The 18,453-nt window shown below is 44.4% G+C and overlaps 1 protein-coding gene across 1 annotated transcript in view; it reads right to left on the reverse strand.

Annotated features, from left to right (window-relative positions):
* Positions 1–13,276: 13,276 nt before the first annotated feature.
* Positions 13,277–18,453, reverse strand: part of GALNT9 (polypeptide N-acetylgalactosaminyltransferase 9) — a 665,915-nt gene continuing 660,738 nt past the window's right edge. The window contains exon 11 of the mRNA XM_069215248.1: positions 13,277–14,918. Within this exon, the coding sequence (XP_069071349.1) occupies positions 14,772–14,918 (147 nt within the window). The 3' untranslated portion in view covers positions 13,277–14,771. The remainder of the gene's footprint in view (positions 14,919–18,453) is intronic.

Below are 18,453 nucleotides of genomic sequence, written 5' to 3' on the forward strand. Positions count from 1 at the left end.
GTGGGCCCTTCCATTACCTGTTTGATCTCTGTTCTTCCAGTTTCTTTAACTCCTCTTCTGCACATGCTTTCACAATGGTGGGCTGCAAATAGGGTTGGTTCTCTAGCTTGTCCAACAACTGACGAGTCATCCCATTAATTGACTCCCCAGTGTTAATGATTGCCATCACAGGTCTTTTCCCTTTTAATACGAGGCACTTCAGAGCTGAACGCGGTGTAGGACTGTTCTGTCCCTGGGTGTTGATGATGTGGATAGTTTCACTTTCCTCATCACCCATGTCCCTCATCTCTTGTTCTATGTCGGCTTCAGTGAGGGCAGATTTGGAGAGCTCATGCACATTGCGCAATGAATGACCTGCACACCTTCACATAGTTGCTGGCCTTGCCGCAGGCTGCATTTTTTCCCTATAGCTGGGCAATCTCTGAGAGGGGGTAATGACCCCTCTCCCACATTGCCCACATGGCTGTCGGGCCTTGCAGCTCCCTTCGCCCTTCTATGAAGTTGCTCGTTTTGTGATGAAATTTACACGTTCACTCTTGAAGGACATGTTTAGCATCGACATGTGTGATGCATGAGCTTTGGGTGGCTCTTTAGATCGCCACCCCGTGAGAATGTTGGGCAGGGACTTTCCTGGCTCTTGCCGAATTAGTTCTCGCAGTTAAGCTGACGCAGACCATTGAATTATTTGCACCCTTAGCTCTTTGTTTTCTCCCTGGTGGTGCAGGTGGTTGCTAATTTTTTCACGTGTGTAGAAGGCATCAATGGATTAATCTGATTATTGCCTTGCTTGTAGCAGCACAAATCTCTCTTGGTCAGGTTTAGCTATCGGTTCAAAATGGGCATTTATCACTGCTGTTTCATAGGTGTGTGGAGTCCCACTTTCTGTAGACTCCTCAATAGTTTTTAATCATCAGCCCTTCCAAGGTGAAGGAGTAGAGGACACTTTCGGGTCTCGTCTACCCCACAAAGTACATATTCAGGCACTCTACTTTAGGGCTTGTGTCGAGGGCGGGATTGAGATGATGAAAGGTTATAATGCTGGTATGTTCCCCACGCTTCACGGAGTGATTGTTTTCTTTGCTGAAGTGATCCCTCAATTACCAGTTATCATCTTCTTGGTTTGGGCATTGGTGCACTGCTTCAAAAAAACTTGCTTCTATTTATGGCCACAGACTTTGACTCTCCCTTATGCCTATTCTTTGGGATATATATATATATATTTTTTATTGTAACTTATTTGTTGTTTTTTGAAGTCTCTTGTGGCCTTGTGGGTGGCTATGTTCTTTGTACCTGTGGGCCTGTGGTGGACATCTACTCTATCCAGGTGCTTCACATGCAGCGACTCATACGCCATCTAGGGGTCGCATCAAACACTGCACCGCAGTGGCGTAATGAAGCTTGAGGACCCCCCCTGCACAGTACAGGGCTCACTCAGGAGCTCTCAGGCTGGGGTACTGTGCTCAGGGGGCTTCATGGAGCTTAGGGCCACCTGCACAGCGGGGTTGCGGGGCCCTTGTTACGCCACTGCTGCTCCATTGTGACCAGGCTCCCCACTCTTACTTCTGCAGTCTGGGACTATGCCTGGGCTGCACATGTGCTGCTTCTGGGGGCCTGCTTCAGGAAGGGGCCTGGCCACCTGCACAACATTGCAGTATGTGCATCCACATGAACACGTGCTCTGGGCTCTGCATGCACTTCCACCTGGAGTGGGAGCTTGGACCACCGTCCTCGTCACCACAAATGTTATGTCATCGCCTCAGCGGGGCCCGACGGCAGAAACACTCAGGACACACTGGCGAGTGGTCTGTAGTACTTTTATTGTTGCAACAACTATTACAGGCTGTATGACATCACTACCCCACTACTAGTCCGGGCTAGGGAGTTACACGTCCAAGATAACCCCTGCTCCACAAGTTCCCCGCAGCCCAAAACATACTAAAGCCTTATTGGGACTTATACTCAACAAATGCAAGTCAGAATTTGTAATTCATAAAAGTGCTTTGTGATTCATAATTCCCATTATGATTTACACTGCACATATTGTGGTAGATTGACAGTTACAAGGAAAATGAGGCAGCCTTGGAGCATTCTTCCTCCATCACAAAATATGCACACATGCTTTGCAACTTTTTTGTGGTTGCAAAACATGGTAGGATTAGCACACCCCAAGAGAGTAAACACCCACAAAATTTAAGCTGTCAATATCAAAGATGGAGACTCGGGAGAGTTTAGAAAGCGGTACCACAGTCCACCAAGTACACTCCCTGATGTAATATCCTGGCATTCACTAACGTCTGCAGTCAGTCACAAGCTGATTCATATCCCATTGATATTGATCAGTTGGACAGTTTGTGATTTCTTTTGAAAAGCCCTTTTACTCTGTGTGGAGTGAGTCTTTTGCATGTAAAGGATGAGACTAGTTGCAGTGCAAAGCAACACATTGCCACTAAATATTGTAATCAACCTAGATCTTTCCCACTATGTTGTTAGTCCATTGCAAACACCCTTGATGGTCCAGTAAGAAACAGGCACTGACAAACCAAAAGTTCAGGAATTTGTATTTTTGATATTGGAGTAGTAATGCCTTAGGTCCTTACATAGAGTCTGGCGCCTAGGTTACGCTGCCAAAATGTAATGGAAACTCCCCCCTCCATATTGCTAGTACCATGGGATATAGTATACTAGTGGACAGGAGTGTGATAGAATATCCTGTTTGCCAAACTCTAAGTAACACCCTTAGGCCCGTATTTATACTTTTTAGTGCCGCATTTGCGCCGTTTTTTGACGCAAAAAATGGCACAAACGTACAAAATTGTATTTTGTAAGTTTGCGTCGCTTTTGCGTCAAAAAATGACGCAAATGCAGCATTAAAAAAGTATAAATAAGACCCTCAGTCTTTTCGCGGGGCAATTTGCTGCCAGCTCAGCGATCACAGAGGACACCAGTCATCAACTTATCAAGGATGTAAGAAACCTGATAATTAAATGCTGGTCCTGCTTCCAACCCTCTGTGTGTGCCCAACTTCCCCCATAAGAACACAGTGGATTTTTTGTGTGTTTTTTTCACTTTTTTTGTTTTACATTTTTTTGCTGTTTTCAACCACTGCTTTTTATATCACTGTAATTTTTCTATTTTTTCAGTGTTTAAACTGTTTTTGACTACTGTTTTTGATTTGTTTATGTTCTTGTAACTTTTTTAAACTTTTGTTTACTACTTCTTTAATTTTTGTACGTCTGTGTTTTTTCTTGCACATGCTGTTCCAATGCCCCTGAATACACTTTTCTGTTCACTTCACAACAGGCTACAACTTTATGACAATGTCTGCAATATATCCCAAAATTCTGCATTTGTTCATTATTTTCTTCGTCTTCTTGCTGCAGCAGTTTCACCAGAGCAGTTAGCTGTCTTTCAACTGCTCATTTCTTTTGCATCTCTGCATGTGCTATAGGGCCAGATGTAGCAAGCAGTTTTGCCCATTCTGTGTCTATGGGAAAATGTGTTCGTACATAGGGCCCATAGTGTTTGGCACATAGCCCTCAGGTGGTTCACTACACTAGCCAGTCTTCCCCCTGTGGCACAAAGTGCACGTCGCCTCCTGTGCACTCATTTGTTTTTATTTATATTCACAAAGTAGTTTCTCCTGAAAAGTAATATATATTAAAGTAAAGTAATTGTAAATATCACCTGTTTTGCTCCTCCACCTCAAAGCTAAGCTAATCAAGCTGGCTGTCCTCCTTGTATATCTGGTCAGCCTAGAGGTGCGTCACCTACTGCGGGGTGCAGGGTACCCCAGTGTGGTGATGCTTGCTCTGTTGCCTTCTTCCCCATTGCAGCTTGTGCTCCACCAGGCTGTGGCCTTTCCCTGCATTGCTGCCAGCATGAGGGGGAGGTGACGCTGCAGAAAAGAAGTAAGGGCTGCCATGGCTGCCTTGTTAACAATGTAGTGGGCAGATACCACCCAGAGTTACCCCCTTGCACTACAGGAGGTCCTGGAGGGCATTATGGCACTGCCTGCCTCTGCCATAGCTATGGAACATAGAATAACTAAAGAAAAAGACAATGTAGCCAAAAATAAAATCCAACCGTGGGTAAAATATGAAAAATAAGTGCATGGAGGCAGTCAAAAAAGTGACTAAAAGTGAAAACAAAGTTGCAAAAACGGAGAGGTGGGCAAGAGTGGGGTGGATGGGGGTGGATGTACTGATGAACCAGGGGAACAGGAAGTATTGCTAGGCTAAAGCTCGATGGAGTAAACAAAATGGCCGCATGCTTGCGCAACACAGGTTGCCATTTTGCACTATGGGCCAGATTTAAAAGGCCTTTGCGCCACATAGCGTAATTTTTTGTGATGTTAGGTAGGCATTTCTGACGCACAATATTTGCAAAGTGTTGCAATGCTGTATCCCCTTGCGTCACATTGTGCCTGTGCCAGGCATAATGTATGCAAGTGGGGCTTTCCCCGCAGGGAGGGCGCAAAAAATGGTGAAGTGAACTGTACAAGATTTCACTGCGTCATTTTTTCCGTCATTTTTAATGCCTGCACATTGCAGGCATTAAAGTGACAGGCCCATAATAAAACCTGGACCTTCCTAGTGGTTTGCTGGACTAGCACCATAATTAATCGCGCTAATCCAGCAAAGCACCACAATAGTGTTATAAATTCTGATGCTATTGTGCTAATGTGCGCCATGGTGCACTGTATTGTAAATACAGGGCTACCATGGTGACGTTAGGTGACTAAGGGCGGCAAGAAAAGTGGCGCATCAGGGCTGATGCTCAACTTTCTTGTAGATTTGGACCTATGGTTTTTACCCTGAAATACATCTCTAGCATAATTTTTTAACACAAGTCTCCGGAGATGCATTTCATGAAATTACACATACTTTGCATGTTTTTTAAAACATATCTTGCATTATGCGAACACTACTTACACAAATTTTGCACATTTCTAGGTTATTAGGCCCTTGGTTTTCACTCTATATTTGGCCGACCTGGGAGTATCTTACAGTATGTGAATGATACAGTCATTGAACAAGACTCTTTGTGAGCTGCAGAAATCTTTATGACATCTGAAAAGCTGTTGTTCTGAAAACAATCTAGGGATAAACAAAGATAAAACTGAAATAGTTGTTTTTGGCCACAAAATATCAAAAAAGGCCAATAGCAGATTGATATGTGAAACTTGAGCTGCGAAAAAGTCACATATATTTTGGCATAAGGTTGGAAGAACAAAGTGGCGCAGCAACTCAACACTAGCACTTTATTTCTGTTTTTTCCATTTGTGGATTAAGCTGAAACGTCCCTCAGAGGTCTCTTAGACCCAGATTTAGGAGGGCCAAGCGCCTCCTTATGCCACATTAGCGTAATTTTTTATGATGCTAATGTGGTTCAACGAGGCCAAATTCGTCGTGCCATATTTACAAATTGGCGCATGCATGCATTTCGCCACTTTGTAACCCCTTGTGCCACAATATGCCTGAGCCAGGCATAATGTATGCAAGGGGGGTGTTCCCCCATAAGGAGGACAGTTAAAATGGTGCATTGGAATCTAAGAGATTCCACTGTGCTATTTTTAGCGGCTATTTTTAACGCCTGTACAGAGCAGGCGTTAAAAGGGGGCACGCCATTGTTTTCAATGGACCCCTATGTACTCTGCAGGATTAGCGTCAGAATTTCGGCACTAATTCTGCGCAGTACATCAATAGCGTAAAATGTTTTGATGCTATTGTCAAATTGGCAGTTTAAAACTGCACACACAGACACTGCAGTGGCAGGTCTGAGCCATGGTTACAGGGCTACTAATGTGGGTGGCACAACCAGTGCTGCAGGTCCACTAGTAGCATTTGATGACAGGCCCTGGGCACCTCTAGTGCACTGTATTAGGGACTTACCAGTAAATCAAATATGCCAATCATGGATAAACCAATCAAAAGTACAATTTCTATGGGGAGCACTGGCACTTTATGTTGGAAAATGGGTTATTGGTAAGGGCAGGTAAGTACCTACACTTGGCAACAGGCCACTAACCTCCACTTAGGTCCAGTTAGGTCTCAGTAAATTAAACCCAGCTCAACCCTTGGTAGCTTGGCAACGAGCGACAAAGCTTAACTTAGGAGTCAAAGCGTAAAGCATTCAAATATCACACAACAGTAATTAAATAAAACACAGGAAACAGTTTAAAAATCCAAAATCAATTCATAACAATAGGAAATATTTTTAGCTTTAAAATGACACCAAAACAAATACAATTGGATAAGGATAACCGGAGATATGAATTTTTAAAGAATTAATGCTTTCTAGCGCATAGAAACAAAAAGCACCAATCTGGTCATTTGGTCGCACCTCGACCGGGGCAACGTCAAAGTTTAAGGCTGACCGCGATGGAGCCCGGCTCGGCTACAGCCCGCGGGAGGCCTCGGTCAAAAGTTTACCTTAGGATTTAGTCGTTTTTCTGGAGATTTTCTTCAGGGGGACGAACCAGCCAGTCCAATCCGACCTCCTGGAACTCTTCCTCGGATACGTATCGTGGGAGCCCTCAGTGGAGATTTTTATTTTCGGACTTAGTCGTTTTTTCGAGGTGAAAATCCTTTGACTGGGGCAAACCTGAATCTTGATCCGACGTCCTTGGAGCCCTCTTCGGATATGCTGGCTGGGAGGTCCCGGTCAACGTCCTACGTTCGGACTTGGTCACTTTTTTGGAGATTTTCTTCACCGGGACGAACCTGCAAGTCAGGCCAGGTCGCAGTTGAAGCAAGCCGGCTAGAGTTGCCGCTGCGGGTTGGTCCCTCTATGGAGCTTTTTTTCAAAAGTTCTCCAAACTTTTCCAAACTTCTGGATCTTCTTCCAGATGTTCTTTTAAGGTTCTTTTGAGGTCCACAGTTCACCCCAATGTTCCGGAAGCTCTGAGATGCACCTGGGGGTTGTGGACTATAACTCCCAGAATGCACCTGGCGCAAACTCCTTTTTGGCCACTGGACAGTGGTCAGCTGGTTGGTTTCTTTAGGAGTTGGTGCAGGGGACTCTGGTTAGCAAGTTTTCACCCATAGCAAACAGGGAGTCCCACCTTGAACCAGTTGAAGCCAGGCACAGTCCTTCTTGTGGTGAAGCCCAAGTGTGCAGCTGGTGCGGTCCTCCAGAGTGCAGTGTCCAGGTGCAGGCCAGGGGTACAGCAGGGCAGTCCTTCTTCTGTAGTTCTTCCTTGTTGGAATCTGATAGGGATCTGGTAGGGAACCTTGCTCCTGGGTGAAAAACAAGGGGGTCCTGGTTCTCCAATCAGAGGCAGGGTCCTTCCCCCGGTAATGACCACTTCCTGGGAAGTGTGGCAAAAATCAATCCCAGGGAGCAACATTCCTCAAAAATCCATCATGGCTGAAAGTGATTTTTGGAGGTTACATCCGGCTGAGCCCACCCACTGGTGTGGCTAAAAATCCTAAACACACCCCTCTCCTAATCTAATCAAGGAGGCACCTAATTATCTGGGTTTGGGTGTTGGTGGGTTGCTCCAAATGTCCTTCCCTGCCTTTGAAGACAAGTTTGGCAGCCCTCCTGCTTCCCCATCTGCTGAGGGGAGATCTCCTCCCCCAGGCACATCTCTTTGTGTGGAGCCAGGCCACTTCACACCTCATCAAGGAAGCCTGGCCAGGCTGCCAGAGGCTGGCCAATCTGAGCAAAGCAGCAAAAACACTGCAGGGCTGAATTTGGCAACTTTTCAGGTAAAGTTTAAAACTCTTTACCTGAACAAGTTATATTAAATCCAACAACTAGAAGTTGTGGGATTTATTATAACAACTAATTTGATACCAAACTTGTAGTATCTGTTACTTAAGGGGACTTTTAAAATTAAAATAAAGTCTCCCCATTCTAGCCTATGGAGGCCATTCACTACAATTAGGGAAAAACAAATGTGGTTGTTTTACTTCACCAGGGTTTATAAAACTAGTTTTATAAGGTCCCTGCTTCTACTTACATGGCACCCAGCCCTAGGGGCACATAGGGCACACCTTAGAGGTAACTTATATGTACAAATAAGGTAGTGTAAGACTTTGGAACTACTTTTAATGCCAAAGTCGAATTTGCATGTAACGTTCATTTAAAAGCAGCCAGCAAGTCAGGCCTGCCTTTAAAATGACACTGGGCACCTCAGCAGTGCACCTATGGGTGCACTACCTATGCTAGGGTCCCTAAACCTACATGCCCTACCATGTACTAGGGACTTATAGGTAGGTTGACTTAGCCAATTATAATTAGCCTAATTTGCATACTGATTTCACACAGAGCACAGGCCTTGGGACTGGTTAGCAGTACCCAGGGCACCAGCAGAGTCAGGAAAACACCAGCAAAAAGTGAAAAAATGGGGGCAAAAAGTTAGGGGGCCTCTGCAATCAGCCCTGTTCTCTCATCCGTTAGCACTGATTAGCAGTGGTAAAGTGCACAGAGACAATAAACCAGCAAAAACAAAGTCCAGTACACCATAAAAACAGGAGGTCAGATGGCAAATAGACAGGGAAGACACGCCAAAAAGCTACGAGGTCTAACAGCCAAGCGGGAAGATCTCCGACTCCAACAAAGATGGAGGAGAAATGTTTAGTACCAGCTACTTGGGGTCTGGAAGTGGGACACTGATTTGGGTCTGGCAAACAGTGCCCTTTTGCAGCACTGCTGTTGCAATTGAACCAGAGGTATGTATTTGTGGAGGGAACGTTAGATAGCAGGGCTGTCTTGTTGGGGAGCACATACTTAACAAATGACATGCAAACACAATTCTAGCAAACGTATCATTGCTACTATTATGTCAATGCCATCTACCTTGTATTATAGGGGAACGTTTTAAGTATATTTTATATCCTACACTGGACAGATCTAATTCCCCTCACCACCACTCCCCTACACTGCGTGTTTCAACATTTCTCTCACACTGGCTCACCCAATGGTCCTGGTTGACACCTGGTGAGCCCTCCACCCGGCCAAACTGAAATACTATTTCTACTCCCCTCCGCATGACCTACATAGACTGTACTACATTCTCTGTCACTCCACCACACAACTCCTAATAACGGACTCAGAATACCTAGGAAAGACATTGTTAGATCATAACCCCCTTATTATATGGCTCTCATGGGGACAGCCCACCCCACCTGTGCCTACTTCATGCTTACATTCCAAAGCCTTCGAAGACCCCATATTCGGGAAAACAATCTGTGAAACCATCATCAATTACATTGCTGAAAATAGCAACACTAGCACCACATGTGTAGTAGAATCTGATGTTCTAAAAATGATGGTGAGTGATCCCTACATTCACACTACCATTAGGGCCTGGGGTACACTCCGACGCAAATTAGACCAAGTAGAGGCCTCCTTGGGAGGCTTGGAAGAGGCCGCATTGGAGCGTGACACTGCCCGTACAGAACTGAAAGAGGCTAGAGACCAAAACGCTCAGCTGCTTGAATCATTACGATGTATTGTCCATAAGGCTTACCAATCCAAGATGCATGCAGAGGGTGACAAGGCGGGTCACCTTCTGGTGTGGCTGCTCTGGAAAAAAAATATTGAACCTATAACCACCATCCATATAACTTCCAACACTACCGTCTAGCCCCAGGGTGACATCCATAAAGTATTCTGTGCACACTACCAAACATTATACCACCCGGACCCTGTCGGGCAGCCGGCCAGAACAGAGGAAATCCTTCTAGCTGTGACACTGAGACCAGTGACAGTGGAACAGATTGATGACCTTAATGGCCCCATCATGGAGCAAGAGATCCATGGTGCCATACTTGACTCTGCCATCAGCAATACCCCGGGCCTTTAAGGGGTAGCAATAGAATTCTACAAGACAAACAGAGCCTTGTTAGCAACTAAATTAGCTGGCCTGTATTCCCTGCCCTTGACATCGGCTGCTTACCTCCTGCCAATCATGAAGCGGTGCTGGTCTTGCTGTCGACGCTGGGTACAGACCCCCTAGAGGTTGCCTCCTACAGACTGCTATCCATGATGGGAAGCAATTACAAAATACTCAGCAAAATATTGGCAACACGGTTGCTGGTATATATGCCTGAGTTGGTCCACCCTGACCAAAATGGATTTATACCCAGCATAGATATGTCCCTAAATATCTGCCATCTACACCGGCTGCTCGAGGAAGCTTCAGTTCACTGGCTTTACCCAACTGCCCGGCTCTTGACCTCAAAGAAGCGCTTGACACTCAAAATTGTCAATATATGTTAAAGGTTTTTTAGAAAAATTAAGATGAAGATGACCAAACTACCCTGTAAAGAGGCCATGGAGAGGTTAGAAATAGGTAAATTGATCTCAAAGCACTTCCCAATTGGCAGGGGCATGCACCAGGGATGCCCCCTGTCCCCACTCCTTTTCAGGCTGCTGATGGAGCCCCCTCAGATTGGGATATTCTACTTACGGCGAGACGCGTGTCATCTTTCCTAATGCTCATGACATTCTGGTGTATATAAAGGATATATGGGAAGGCATAGGAGATTTAGCCAGCATCTTAGATACCTTCTGAGAGGCCTCTGGGCTGGAGTATATTGGAGTAACACCTGCCTGTTATAGCTACATTATGCTTGCCCACCACACTCTATAGTGGTCGCCACACATTATATTATATGGGAGCTTCACCATCTTGGAGTGGTAAATTAGACAGAAACCAAAAATGGCCCCCTCACCTCCACATTCACATACGGCATTACACTGGGACCAGCCATTTCCGCTTTTTGGGTCGAGCATAAGGGTATGGCCTCCTGTGTACTTTTAAGTATACTTGTACTGTGAGCTTAAAGCCATTTCATTTGTTCATGTCTGTGTCAGTTAAAAATCCTGGCTTTATAGTGGTTAGTCATGTCTATTTGTCCCTCCTTTTTCTCTTTGGGAGCAGGACCAACTATTGTATAATTACGCTTTGTTGTGTTCATCGGGGACTTTTTTTCTCTTTGTTTCTTGCTCTTGTTCAGTGTAGCTTCTCTTTTCATTTGCAGAACATTCTTGCTCTCATCTTAGCTATGCTGGAAACAAGGCTGTAAATCAGGCTGTTGTTCTTGGCCACATTTGCTCTTCCATGCTCTGCGCCCTCTTTCACTGCTCTCTCTCAGCTGCCTGGCTCCCACCGTTCCTTGGTTTGGATTCTGTTTACCAAGTGTGCCTGCCCAGTGTGTTTATTTAACTACATGTTTGCTAAGTAACCCAAACTCCATCCGAATGTATTGGAGGCTTTACATAAGTACCAGCTACATTACACCAGGACATATTAATTTTTTGTAGGCACGTTAACGCCCTGACTCGAACCCAGGTCCTCAGTTCTGAAGTCGGCAGGTTCGCTGTCCCACACCTTCTCCCTGTTCTACCACGTTTCAGTGGTGTGCATGAGGCATTTCAGTTCCTTTCATTGAAACAGCACGGCACGCTGTGCTTCATGTTTAACTCCTTCATTTTTGTATTTAATTACTTGTTCAAACCTGTTATTGTTTAATGGTAGGGAACAAGGACTTCTCAAGCGTGAGCGTCCTATGTCACGTGACCACCACAGATGCTTGCACAAAACTGCACACACACTCGCAGGTCGCACTTTTAAAGTAGACACATCAAGCAAACGACATGCAGAAACTCCACCCAAAGGTATTGAAGGCTTTGCATAGGTACCAGCTATATTACACAATGCTATATTCATTTTTTGTAGGCACGGCGAGATTAAGTGATGTTGAGCCGACGCTGTGACTGGAACCCACGTCCTCAGTTCCAAAGTTGCCAGCTGTAGTCGTTGTGCCACACCTTCTCCCTGTTCTACCACATTTCCGTGGAGCACAAGACATTCCAGTTCCTGTCATTGTTACAGCACGGCACGCAGAGCTTTATGTTTACCCCCTCCATTTTTTGTTTAATTATTTGTTCAAACCTGTTATTGTTTAATGGTAGGGAACTAGGACTTTTGCACACGTGAGCATCCTATGTCACATGACCACCACAGATGCGTGCTTAAAACTGCACGCACACTCGCAGGTTTCACTTTTAAAGTAAACGCATGAAGCAAAACACATGCAATTCAGTGTATTAGTAGATATAGCGACTGATACAAAGCCAGGTGATTCTGAACATGTGATCTTAAAGACACCACAGTTTGTGGAAAAAAAGTCCATATAAAATGAAACCAAGTTTGTTGTGAATAAAAAACAGGCCTTCTTGTGTCTTTCTAGGTCAAATGAGGAGATGGCAAACGAGTTTGTGTGCTGGCTAAAATAGGAATCTTTATCTTTCTGCAAACCGCTGTTGTCGCATCGCAGTCCAAGTACGTCTTCAGCACCTGCATTTCTGCTCTGAAACAGACTTAGACAAATGAGTGTTAAGTAAACTTAGTGACAGGCCTGCTAACGTCCGCATTCCAGGCAGCTATGTGCTGCTGCTTGCAACATCGCCTCAGATTATGACACCTTGGGCGAGGGGCTTCCCAAAGAACTTGCGCCCACCTAGCAAAGTGGTCTTTCCTCTGCCAACCCACAGCCTACTCTGAAACAATTTTTAAAAAAGTTTGTCATCCTTCTTTAATCATCTTACTGGAACCTGGGTGCTGTTTTATCGTTTGATATCAAATACACAAAAGCATAATTCTCTCTATGTTTAGAAATGAATGCTGGAAGATTATCATTCGGTTGGAAATTTTATGAAGTAGCATGGCAGATGTAAATTAGGATATTAAATGGCACCATTTTCATTTTTTGCTGCAGATAGAGGAAGAAGGTAAATGGAAGTGCTTTAATTATATGCAGGGCCACTGGAATTATGTGGCAGGAAAAGACCAAATTGTGAGGCAGGGTTGAGCAATTTATGTGGCAAGAAAAGTTCAGTTATGAATTTACAACACCAGTAGCTTTAACTCAAGCAAATGCGAGACCTATTGCATTGCAAATGCTTGTTTTGTTTTTGTTGATGCTGTTTAGCATCAGCAACAAGCAATTTTTCCATATTGCCTATGCTCTCCAGCATCAGCAGCAAGCCTTCCCAGATCCAAATGATTGACTAACACGTTTCAAAGGTGAGAACTATTGGATTTGGCAATGCTTGTTTAATATGTGTCTCCTTGTCTTACCATAAAATCTTCTTTCTGTTGAATATACAAACAAGTGGAATCAGGCACATTTCTCCAAAACAATTTCAAGTTTAAACACATTTAATCCATGGCAATCCAGGCACGGGAGTCATGACATAAACGAAGAAATATTTATATGGAAAAAAGTGAGAGCAAATAAAAAATAAAGTCAAGCGTTCTATGATCTGGTATTCTTTTAATTAAAAACAAAATGAAACTTAAATACTTTATGAAATAATATTGTCCTCTATATTTGTTTTCAAACTGCACTGTATTTGCCTCAGTGTGAATTTAATTAGACCCAAAAGCGGGACAATAATATTGCATTGCTTGCTCAAGGCTGAAATATTTATCATCTAAAAATGACACAGGAAATGCGGTTCCGCTTTGGCACTGGAACCCGTATTCCATACATCGCCGCGTCTGCCTACACCCGGCACCGTAAATGGCGGGGGCTGAGGGAATGTTTGACTCAAAAGGAATGAACAGGAAGGGGGAGGGGCGGGGAATTCATACTAAATGAAACAGTTGCTCCTTTATTTCTCATTGAAATAGACAAAGAGGAAACATGCCTACTCCAGTGTGGGCTCCTTTTATATCTGCAGGTCAATATTTAAATCCTTCCTTTTAATATCTTTTCTCAACTTATGGCCTGAAGAAGCTTCACAATTGAGGGCACTTTCTAGAACCTATAAATAAATAAATACATAAATAAATGTATAATTAAATAAATATATAGATCAATAAAATTACTTATTTGAGATTTTAAAAAAAGTCAAGGGTGGGCGTGCATACTCAGCACGCTCTGCACCCTTTGATGGTGAGCTCACTCAGCAGCTTAAGTAGGGAGGGAGTTTTGGGTTGTGGTTAACAGTAAGTCTCATTGCTTAAAGCGGACACCGCGGACACACCAACACTCCTCAGCGTGAGTTGTACACCTTAGCAGCGAGTACCCACGAGTCACCATCCACCATGCCACGCCATGGTGCGTTACTTGCAGCCGATTCCCGTGCCTCCGTTTTCAGCTCGGCCCATGCATACGTTTAGCGTCACAGTTTTTTTGCCCACCAGAGAGAAAGGCAATCACGGAGTCCAGCAAATGTTGGCTCACATGGCCGCATTCAAATTAGGCTCACGATGCACAAGAACCATGGAGACACCTAGGCTGGTAACCAGACAGACACCCTGGGCCAAAATAGCACGTTGACTGCTCCTCGTTGACTAAAATCAATCCAACATGCTACAAAGATGGGTGTGTGGTTGTCTCCTATAGAAAGTACGTTATAAAGGCACAGTTTACGTCATCCTGCTGCTAACTGTACACCAGTTATTATTACTTTATAAAGGTGAGTAAAGAAAGAGACATCTGGGAGAGGATTTCATTCACGGAGGCTGTAGAGCGGCTAGATGTTTCCTTTCTCTGGTTCTCCTGTGGTTGACTATCCTAACTTTCCCACATGTCCAAAGGGATGCTCTTTGGATGAATAAGACAACCAAACATTCTTCGACTTTTCCTGATCAGGGTGGCTGTTACGATGGTCAGCATAGTGGTCCACATACAGCTTTTGGGTGGTCCTTCTCCCCACGCTGTGCATCCAGTGGGCCCCCATGGGCAGAGAACGCAGCCCTGATCCTATGTTCATCAACAAAAAATCCGGTTTGTGGTCCTCCATTGTCAGTGGCGCGTGGGTTTGATCATGTTCCTGATCATCCACTTCTGTCCTGAGCACCTTTGCACCACCAGCCGCAGCCCGAAATTAGCATCCTTGGACATCTCCACTTCCAGACACCTTCCAGTGTCCCTGCTGACAATTGGACTATTCTGCAGTTTAAAAAACAAAGAAACAGTATTACAGAATTCTTGTAGCACCACAAGATATTTTGTTCTAGCTCAATATTGTCTAAACTTGGTCCACAAGGGTTGGAGCCATGGCATATTTCTGAATACATACAAGAGACATAGGGCCTGATTAGAACTTTGGAGGAAGGTGTTAATCCGTCCCAAATGTGACGGATATACCACCAGCCGTATTACGAGTCCATTATATCCTATGGAACTCGTAATACGCTGGTGGTATATCCGTCACATTTGGGACGGATTAACACCTCCTGCAAAGTTGTAATCATGCCCATATTTTCTTATAATGAGCCTGATACACAAATGTATTTGTTCGCCTAAATTCAACATAGATGCACCACAAGGGAATAGAGAATTTGTTCAAAAGTTGGTAGAAAATCAGAATATTATGTTTTAAGAGATTGTCCCCAAAGTTCCATCAAACACATCTACAACATCCTGAAATGCATGAAAAATGATGCAATTAGTATGCTTAAGGGTGCATGGTAAACTGAGCAGTGTTTGAATATGAAGAAACGAGTTAGGCCTCAGTAACACCATAGTTGAAATATTTGATGGTGTACCACATTCTGGAGGCTACCTTTGTAGCACAGTGTTAATTTCTGTAAGCTATAGCTGAGGTTCTGTGTCCTGTCCCGATACCAAAATTAAATTAAAATGTAAAATTCCAGAGGGTACATCTAGCATCGCAGTTGCACCACGTAACAGGGTGCAAGCGAGACGCAACTACTAAATGCGATTTATCAAGTCATGCAAGGCCTCCTTGTGTGGCCCTGAGTGGAGAGTAACACAACACAACACAGCACAAATTGCTGCCTTGCATTACTCTTCCCAGGAAGGCATTCCATGGGTGGTGCGTGGGTGTTTCCATGCAACACCTATGAATTTTTACACATTGCCAGATTTACCATAAGTGGCAGACCTGGGAATGCGGCCAAACTGTTACACCTCCCCAGGTGAGGCATAACGAGGAGAAATATATTTATTTTGCCTCATTTGTTCCTCTTTGTATGAGTGCTGCACTCAGAAGTACACATAGAAAGAGGAAAATGCCCCAGTAGATTGTTTCTGTGCAGGAAGGAACACATTCCTGCACAAAAACAATCCTGCTTACAATGCAGGCACCCTTGCACAATGGTGCAAGAGTGTCTGCGTTAGCGATAGGCAGCACATTGTGCGCCAGCACTGGGAAAAGACATGAATGTGTTGTTTTAGCCTTTAAAGATCAGATCCAGCGTTAAAGACCTGAGCCAAAGGCGAGGGCCTTTAACAAGGGAGCAGGACTTCAACGTCTGGAATAGCCCTGCTACTTGGCGAAAAAGTGCTTTGACGCCTCGTCAGAGGTAGTAAGCGACATATACGTACTATTACAATACAATACACTACAAAGGGCTATAAGGCTATTAGAACATTCCGCCACTAGAAGGCAGAATTTTCTAATAAATTAAACAAAAGTCTCAGGGAACCTGAGGGGATTGAAATCCACTTGGGCTCCCTGAGGCCTTTGTTCACAGCTGTTGCTGTGTGACAAATATTGGAATGTTGGAGCGCCGGGCTTTTACCAGCTATTAAAAGCCCAGAACACTCCGTTGTCTGCAGTGGAGCTCCCAACATTCCAATGTTCTAAACAACGCCCTTTCCCTCGTACACAGTGCAGCAAGGTGGCTTGCTGTGCTATGTGACTATTGGATAAATAAGCCTTCTAAGCTGGTGTTGCAATGTATTTTTGGGGGTTACAGCTAGGGTACTGTGTCTTGTTATGGTGATCCCATTAACGGAACTGTGTCCAGTTCTGCAGGCTACACCTGGAGTATGGTGTCTTCTTCTGAAAGTAATATTTGCAGAACTGTGCCTGATTATTGACACCATAAGTAGACTGTCAATGGAGAGTATTGTGCAGGGGCAGCTTCTCTATTAGGGCAGAGGAGAGTCGCTCACCAACAAAAATGCCCTCAAAAGCCCCAAAGAGATGAAAAATAAAATGGCAAGAAGGTTAATTTATTACCATTTTATTTTTCATCCGCCCATCCTGAAGCAAGTGTCAGGACCTGATGAGTGGCAGCAGCAGAGAGGAGGGTGAGTGCCCAGGCACTTCAGTTCAAATTGCGCATGTGCCTTTGTCCGACCATCTTGCGATGGCAAGACAAACATGCGCACTTTGAAACCTCTTTAACCCAGCTGTCTTAAGACAGCTGGATTGGAGCAAGCACAGGCTTCCAGTGCCCTCAGGAGCACCCAGAGAGGCCGCTCCCTCCAATCCTGGCACTTCTCTCATGCTGGTTAACAGCATGAGAGCAGCAACAGGATTGGTTAAGAGAGCTGTCTGTGCCCGCGATGAACACCGGACTGCAGCGGAAGAGGAAGTGCAGCGAGGAGGAGGTGTCCTGCGTGTCAGGTAAGTGTATTTTCTTTATTTTGGTTGCGGGGTAATCGTGCATGCCACTAATACTACGCACCACCCTTTTGCCGCCCCTCCACTCTCCTTCAATGCCAGCCGCCACTGGTAATGTGTGGGGTTCTGGTGCTTATTTGAAAATTTGTGTGCGTTCTGAAGGTCACATCTAGAGTATTGTGTTCAGTTTTGAGAGCAGCAGCTCCAGGTATGACCAAGAGACAGACTAGAGATAGCCTTGTGGAGGAGAAAATCTGGAGATAACAGTAGAATTTGAAATGTTTAGACATTTGTGCATATTTTATCAAATTCTGTTTAAGTATAAACATCTTAAAGATATTTAGATATCTCCAGATTTGTTCCAAGGCAAACATTATTGAATAAGGTACAAGATGAGTGTTCGGTGTAACTATGTCATGCGTGTAGCATCTTTCAAGTTGCACCAGAGAACATCTTTCCGAATCTAGCTCACAGCAAGCAATGGTTCACCCATGAAATTGTTTCTGTATATAATCTCTGACACATAAATGAAAGTGAAAACAAAGTTTGTAGAGCACACTAAACCCAAAGGTGTCAAAGCGCTGAGCCAAAAAACCTCCCAACCTGAAACCGGCCAGCAACAGAAGCCAGACCCCATAAGAAAAAAGACATGTTTTGAGATCACAAGCCTCAATCAATGCAGGCATTTTGGCAAATTTTTTACTTACTTGTAGCCATCAAATTTACCATTTACTTGTGCCCCAATTTAATGCTGGCCTGTAAGAGTAAGAGGAACCAGAGCTCCCGATATTCTAATTACGTGATATCAGACCAGATCAGGGACTTTCCACCTCCCCAGCCTTGTCACAGGAATGGTGGTGGATAATGTGCTGTTTCTTCGACACCCTGGTTGTACGTCAGAATATCGAGCACCTCATATTGTGCTGCAAAAATATTTTAGCCAGAATATTGACTATCAAAACATGGTGGAGTCAAGTATATACAGGCATATTTATTATTCTTAACTTCAAATCTACATACCATGAAGTATAGTAAAACTATATTTACCTCTCAGGGTCGGCTTCCATTAGTGAAGCAGATAGCTAAGAAAAGAGACCCATGTTTGCA

Source organism: Pleurodeles waltl, chromosome 11 (assembly GCF_031143425.1).
Source record: "Pleurodeles waltl isolate 20211129_DDA chromosome 11, aPleWal1.hap1.20221129, whole genome shotgun sequence".
NCBI lineage: Eukaryota > Metazoa > Chordata > Amphibia > Caudata > Salamandridae > Pleurodeles > Pleurodeles waltl.